General features: G+C 47.4%; 1 protein-coding gene across 1 annotated transcript; it reads right to left on the reverse strand.

Moving 5' to 3' along the window:
* Positions 1-1,424: 1,424 nt before the first annotated feature.
* Positions 1,425-6,132, reverse strand: LOC132260697 (mucin-2-like). The gene is made up of 2 exons (XM_059759001.1): positions 6,068-6,132; positions 1,425-5,672 (listed from the first exon to the last, which is right to left on the reverse strand). The coding sequence occupies exons 1-2, from the start codon at positions 6,068-6,070 to the stop codon at positions 1,425-1,427; spliced, it is 4,251 nt and encodes a 1,416-aa protein (XP_059614984.1). The 5' UTR covers positions 6,071-6,132.
* Positions 6,133-7,888: the final 1,756 nt, after the last annotated feature.

The following is a 7,888-nucleotide window of genomic DNA, read 5'->3' on the forward strand; positions in this document are numbered from 1 at the left end:
TCTTCAGGTGAATTTCCTCACCTGGAACACAATGTTCACGTGCTGAATGATGACTTAATGATAAGATATGTATTTGCCATCTATCATAACTTATAACCTTTAACGCAACTCAAACTATCGCCTCAACAGTCAAGGCGTTTTTGTCCCATCCAGCCAGCGAATAACGCCTGCGAAGATGTCACCAAATATCAATTCAAAAGCACTCTTTTTGGGAACACCTCTTTTACACATATTTGTTCGACAGGCCACCATCAATTAGCATTTTTTCTAGCGTCTGAGCGAGCGCCTATAAATATGTAAAACAAACAAGTTGAACTTTCACAAGAAGAGCTTTTTTTACTGTTTTATATGCCATATGAAAAGTGAATCTTATTGCACGATCAGTTGGCTCTCAGAATCCGAAGAGGTTTATCAAGAGAGAAAAAAAATAATAGCGTTCATCCATTTGATTTTGTCATCACTTGAGTATTTGATATTGAATAAGAAAAATTGACACGAATCTTGAGCAATTAACATGTAATTTCACTTTCAACGGAGTCTGTTCAAAGATTTGTCCAACCAGCCAGTGTTCATCATGTGTTCGTCTGGTGGATTTCACGTTTTCATGCGAAAAGTTAACACAACAGCGCATGAGGCTCTTGCGGCTGGTGTTGTAGCAGTGAAAATGGCAAAGGTGCGTTCGAGTCACATCGCGATTCTAATCGCTTCTTAAAATGTTAAATTGACTCTTAAACCTTTTTTCTTCGCTTCACTGAAAATCTCCCTGGATATCTTGCAGAGATTGTTGTTTCCATAGATCTCTGGTGCTCATCTTCAACCTTTTTTTTTGTGATGTCTGATGATATTTCCGTGGTAACTGGTCAAATTTTCATGAGGCCTTGGACCAGGCAGTGGACACAGGAGGTGGAGGAACATGTCGCAATAAATTCAGCAGCTGCCAATTTCCGATATCACATGGCTTCCCCCGAAAAAAGCAATCCGGATTTCACATACTGTTACAGCATCAATACAGCCGCAACAATCAGCGTCATAAAAACTGTACCCAGATTTGCCACTGAAGATGATTTCATTCAAGACCGACTCCAATGAAGACTACTCCGACAAGTCCCCTTTTCCAACTGCTAATTTCCATCGCGCGTCGCAGCGTTTAATCACCAAATACAGAGACAAACTCGGTGGAGCTCTCGCTCAGAGGCATCTTCCAATATAATAACATTGTATAATATAAGCACATGAACTTTCACGATTTTTTCTTTATTTTTTTTTAATTAATTAATTCGCTTTACAAAAAATGAGTCGTTTCAATGCATTTGAACTTGAGTGAATTCATTATGTAACTCTTGTATTTTTGTGGCCGCGTTGCTTCAAGCAAATTTTCATCTCGTTTTTTTGAGTCTGCTGCGTGGGAAACAATTTTTTTTTATTTAGAATACGAATGGCACAGCGGGCTTAGGGTAGAAGTAACCCTCCTGTTCGCAGTTCGGGTAGGTTCCAGGGCTTCCGGGTGGGCACACTGGACGAGGTGTTGTGGTGGTCGGGGAGTAACAATTCGGGTAGATGCCAACTAGACCAGGAGCACATCGGGGTGCTGGGGTGGTAGTTGGGGCGTAACAATTGGGATACACTCCCACAAGTCCGGGAGCGCATCTTGGAGCGGGCGTCGTAGTTGGTGGTGCACAGTTAGGATACACTCCGGTGTATCCGGATGGACACCTCGGGGCGGGTGTTGTGGTTGGGGCATAGCAATTGGGGTAGGTGCCCAAAAGTCCCGGAGCACAACGAGGTGCTGGGGTTGTTGGTGTGTAGCAATTGGGATAAGTACCTAATTCACCAGGGGCACATCGTGGAGCCGGGGTGGTTGGACGACGGCAATCTGGGTACCTTCCGAAAGTTCCTGGTGGGCAAACTGGCGCTGGCGTTGTCGTAGGTGCGTAACAATTGGGGTAAGTTCCCAGGAGGCCTGGAGCACAACGGGGTGCCGGAGTTGTTGTTGGGGCATAGCAATTTGGATAGGTTCCCAGGAGTCCAGGAGCACACCTAGGTGCCGGGGTTGTTGTGGTGGGTCTGCGGCAATCAGGATATCTTCCGAAAGTTCCTGGTGGGCACACTGGCGCTGGCGTTGTTGTTGGGGCATAGCAATTAGGATAGGTTCCCAGGAGTCCTGGAGCACAACGAGGCGCTGGCGTTGTTGTTGGGGCATAGCAATTGGGGTAGGTGCCCAAAAGTCCTGGAGCACACCTAGGTGCGGCTGTAGTTGGCCTGTAACAATTAGGATATGTTCCTAATTCACCAGGAGCACAACGAGGTGCTGGTGTAGTTGTGGTAGGTCTGCGGCAATCAGGATATCTTCCGAAAGTTCCTGGTGGGCAAACTGGCGCTGGTGTCGTTGTTGGGGCGTAGCAATTAGGATAGGTTCCCAGGAGTCCAGGAGCACATTGGGGCGCTGGCGTAGTTGTTGGGGCATAGCAGTTAGGGTAGGTGCCCAAAAGTCCAGGGGCACACCTAGGTGCGGCTGTCGTTGGTCTGTAACAGTTAGGATAAGTTCCTACTTCACCTGGAGCGCATCGTGGAGCCGGAGTTGTTGGTCGGCGACAGTCTGGATAGACTCCAACAAATCCAGGAGCACAGCGTGGAGCCTGAGTGGTCGTTGTGTAACGTGGAGTCGTGGTTGGAGGCAAATATGTATTACGCTCAGTTGTTGGTTGATAGCAATTGGGGTAGGTTCCCAAAAGTCCAGGGGCGCACCTAGGAGCGGCTGTCGTTGGCCTATAACAATTAGGATAAGTTCCTACTTCACCAGGAGCACAACGGGGTGCTGGTGTTGTTGTGGTGGGCCTGCGGCAATCAGGATATCTTCCGAAAGTTCCTGGTGGGCACACTGGCGCTGGTGTCGTTGTTGGGGCGTAGCAATTAGGATAGGTACCCAAAAGTCCAGGGGCGCACCTAGGTGCGGCTGTCGTTGGTCTGTAACAGTTGGGATATGTTCCTAATTCACCAGGAGCACAACGGGGTGCCGGAGTGGTTGTGGTGGGCCTACGGCAATCAGGATATCTTCCGAAAGTTCCTGGTGGGCAAACTGGCGCTGGTGTTGTTGTTGGGGCATAGCAGTTAGGGTAGGTTCCCAGGAGTCCTGGAGCACACCTAGGTGCGGCTGTAGTTGGCCTGTAACAATTAGGATATGTTCCTAATTCACCAGGAGCACAACGAGGTGCTGGTGTAGTTGTGGTAGGCCTGCGGCAATCAGGATATCTTCCGAAAGTTCCTGGTGGGCAAACTGGCGCTGGCGTTGTTGTTGGGGCGTAGCAATTGGGGTAGGTGCCCAAAAGTCCTGGAGCACACCTAGGTGCGGCTGTAGTTGGCCTGTAACAATTAGGATATGTTCCTAATTCACCAGGAGCACAACGAGGTGCTGGTGTAGTTGTGGTAGGCCTGCGGCAATCAGGATATCTTCCGAAAGTTCCTGGTGGGCAAACTGGCGCTGGCGTTGTTGTTGGGGCGTAGCAATTGGGGTAGGTGCCCAAAAGTCCTGGAGCACACCTAGGTGCGGCTGTAGTTGGCCTGTAACAATTAGGATATGTTCCTAATTCACCAGGAGCACAACGAGGTGCTGGTGTAGTTGTGGTAGGCCTGCGGCAATCAGGATATCTTCCGAAAGTTCCTGGTGGGCAAACTGGCGCTGGTGTCGTTGTTGGGGCGTAGCAGTTAGGGTAGGTGCCCAAAAGTCCAGGAGCACACCTAGGTGCGGCTGTCGTTGGTCTGTAACAGTTAGGATAAGTTCCTACTTCACCTGGAGCGCATCGTGGAGCCGGAGTTGTTGGTCGGCGACAGTCTGGATAGACTCCAACAAATCCAGGAGCACAGCGTGGAGCCTGAGTGGTCGTTGTGTAACGTGGAGTCGTGGTTGGAGGCAAATATGTATTACGCTCAGTTGTTGGTTGATAGCAATTGGGGTAGGTTCCCAAAAGTCCAGGGGCGCACCTAGGAGCGGCTGTCGTTGGCCTATAACAATTAGGATAAGTTCCTACTTCACCAGGAGCACAACGGGGTGCTGGTGTTGTTGTAGTCGGCCTGCGGCAATCAGGATATCTTCCGAAGGTTCCTGGTGGGCACACTGGCGCTGGTGTCGTTGTTGGGGCGTAGCAATTAGGATAGGTTCCCAGGAGTCCTGGAGCACAACGGGGTGCCGGAGTTGTTGTTGGGGCGTAGCAATTGGGGTATGTTCCCAAAAGTCCAGGAGCGCACCTAGGTGCGGCTGTCGTTGGTCTGTAACAGTTAGGGTATGTTCCAACTTCACCAGGAGCACAACGGGGTGCTGGAGTCGTGGTTGGTGGTGTACAGTATGGTGGAGTACCACTGTATCCTGGAGGGCAGCGAGGAGCTGGGGTTGTGGTTGTCGTCGGACGACGGCAATCAGGATACCTTCCGAATGTTCCAGGTGGGCACACGGGCGCTGGCGTTGTGGTTGGGGCATAGCAATTGGGGTAGGTGCCCAAAAGTCCCGGAGCACAACGAGGCGCTGGGGTTGTTGGTGTGTAGCAATTGGGATAAGTACCTAGTTCACCAGGGGCACATCGTGGAGCAGGGGTTGTTGGACGACGGCAATCTGGGTATCTTCCAAAGGTTCCTGGTGGACAAGTAGGCGCTGGGGTAGTGGTTGGAGTACGACAGTCGGGATAAGTTCCAACTGTTCCCGCAGGACAGTAAGGTGCGGGGGTCGTTGTTGGGCGACGGCAATCTGGATAGACGCCCACAAATCCAGGGGCGCACCGTGGCGCTTCAGTTGTGGGACGACGACAATCAGGATATCTTCCGAAGGTTCCTGGTGGGCACACTGGAGCTGGCGTTGTTGTTGGGGCATAGCAATTGGGGTAAGTTCCCAAAAGTCCAGGGGCACAACGAGGCGCTGGCGTTGTTGTTGGAGCGTAGCAATTAGGATATGTTCCCAAAAGACCAGGAGCACACCTAGGCGCGGCCGTCGTTGGTCTATAACAGTTAGGATATGTTCCTAGTTCTCCAGGGGCGCAACGGGGTGCCGGAGTTGTTGTTGGGGCATAGCAATTGGGGTATGTTCCCAAAAGTCCAGGAGCACATCGGGGTGCTGGAGTCGTAGTTGGTGGTGTACAGTATGGTGGAGTACCACTGTATCCTGGAGGGCAGCGAGGAGCTGGGGTTGTGGTCGTCGTGGGACGACGGCAGTCTGGATAATTGCCAAAGGTTCCAGGTGGACACACTGGACGTGGTGTCGTTGTTGGCGCGTAACAATTGGGGTAGTTGCCCAAAAGTCCCGGAGCACAACGGGGTGCTGGGGTTGTTGGTGTATAGCAATTGGGATAAGTACCTAGTTCACCTGGAGCGCATCGCGGAGCCGGGGTTGTCGGTCGGCGACAATCAGGATAGTTTCCGAATGTCCCTGGTGGACACCGTGGTGCCTGAGTTGTTGGTGCTACACACTTTGGATAAATTCCAGTTGTACCTGGAGGGCACTTTGGCGGGAGATACTCCCTATTTTCATTTGTCGACTCTTCACATGGTGGCCCTACTTTGCCATTCGCACACAATTGGATCTTAGGTATTTCATAGACGTACGCTCCATCGGCAGTTTGGGGTTGCAGTATGTGAGACACATCAGCACTCACGAAGGCGTTGAGCAACGCCACCACAATAAGTAATTTCTGCAACGAGAGAATGCAAAAATTTTCTTTCATTACTATCATAGAAAGGAGAAGTAAAATAGACGAAAAAAAAACTTTTCACCAATAACTTGTATAAATATTAATCTTTCTCTCATAATTCACAATGATTGACAAATCACGAAAATTTTAAACAAATTAACTTTGGTTGCATCTCTGCGCTGTAAATATTTGGCAATTCCGATTTTTATTATCACGTAATTCACTGTCCAACTTTGGTGGATGATGAGTGAAAGAAAAGAAACTGTGTGGCGATCCAAAGATTCACTATATATGCAAGATGCTGGCAATTAGCTTTTTGTGTTGCTTCCAAGACACTTTAGCACTTTTTTTTTATAAATCCCAAATGCTGGCTGCGAATGTTGCGTAAAACTCACCATTTGTGTATGAAATCTATGGCTTAAAAAGAGTTTACAACTGAACACCAGATGAGCTTGACTAGGTCGCGAATGAGCAGCAATTCGCCGTTCAACTTGTATTTATACTCGCGGGTGGATTTAAGAGACTCTTACAAGATGTGTGTGTGGACTGGTGGTCATCTTTAAACATTTTTCGTGGCTCTCTAATGTTTCACTATATACCACTACAGGGGCGAGAAAAAAACCGCAGAGAAGACTCTGATGGCCATCCGGATGTCCAAGGCGGGTACACACACTGAAATAACTTCTCGGAGAAGATGTGCTCACACTGGAAATTGATTATAAGATTTTTTGCTAAACGGAGTTTTCCCCCCATCACTCAGTAGTCAGCTTCTTTTTTCCCTCCCAACATCGTCTACTTCTTTATTGATTAGTATCTGTTAAATATGTAAAACAATGCTATTCTTTGTGTCATATATGTATGTATATGCACACCACCGGAGTGTGCTAACAATTTATTCATTCCAAGGCAGGATCTACATTATTTATGGGGGGATGGGATCGGGTCAAGATAGAAGTCACCAGGTATTAATATCAACGATTAATATTCAAATTGTGACATATGTATGTATACATATAGTATATAATAGAAAAAATGCACACATCCATCGATCAGCAAATTCCACAGCAAAAACGTGTGAAATATCACTTGATTTTTCCTCCTTTCCAGGTGCAATACCCTTTTGTGTGTGTGAAGTGTGTTTAGTAATTAAAAGAAAGTGCCATATGCAAATATTGACATATTCACTCTCATTTTCTATTGTCATACTTTGTACTGTGGCATAATTCGTTACAGAAAAGACCTTTCCAATCGCAGCCTCACTGATTATATTTTTGGATAAATGGAAGTCACTGTGCGTCCATTTTCATCGGCATAAAGACATAAAAGCCAAGAGACCGCATGAGGACAATTAGAGAGAGAAAAGGTGTGCGGTATTGAACTTTATTGGCCAAATAGTCAATCGCCGCTCTCGAGAAGGAGGTTTTCCACTCATTTCCTCCTTCTTGACTTTTCAGCCTCTCTTCCCCTACCACAAAAACTGCACGCGCAAAAGTTTACTAGTGTCAAACATATCCAATGTAGAGTATAAATCAACAATAAACATAAAGGTTTTGTTGGTTGACAATCAATTGGCTGTTAATAATTCAAAGTCTCAAGCATCTCATCACAATCTCCGCACACAGTCATGGTGTAACTTCAAGGTAGCATTTTCATCTGTGGCCAGAAGCTACAGTCGGATGTTGATGCTGGGAAGACGCTACTGGAGGATGAAATAATTCTGTGGTGCGTGTCAATCAGTTATGGTTGATGGGAAAGATCTGACCGTCAGGTGCGTGCCAGGTGGCCCAACAAGGTAGTGTTGATTTACTTCTAAGGTCTATGCGGGCCCACGCATCACCAGACCTGACTTTTCATTAGTATTTAGTGGCTGGTGATATGTAGAGGCGTGATTTGTAATTCAGTAAGCTATACGCTTTAGCTTCCTTGTAAGGCCTTTTACCCAACAAGGAACATCACTCATTAGCATTGGCCCATGATGCAGTTCTTGCTCAAACGCTTGATTTCATTTCAAAGTATATATTTTGTCGCAAACTGAATATTAACCAACATTTTTTCTTTTAAATTCGCTGAGCAAAATGTCTCGGAAACATCCCAACCGGTTTTTACGACACTTCGAGGCATTCTTGTGTGTATACATAAATATGTATCTATGTTTTCTTGTCATTTAGAAAAATCTGAATTTTTTGATTTTTCATGGTTGCGCCTCTTTTCACGCG

Source organism: Phlebotomus argentipes, unplaced genomic scaffold (genome assembly GCF_947086385.1).
Source record: "Phlebotomus argentipes unplaced genomic scaffold, Phlebotomus argentipes genome assembly scaffold_18, whole genome shotgun sequence".
Taxonomy (NCBI): domain Eukaryota; kingdom Metazoa; phylum Arthropoda; class Insecta; order Diptera; family Psychodidae; genus Phlebotomus; species Phlebotomus argentipes.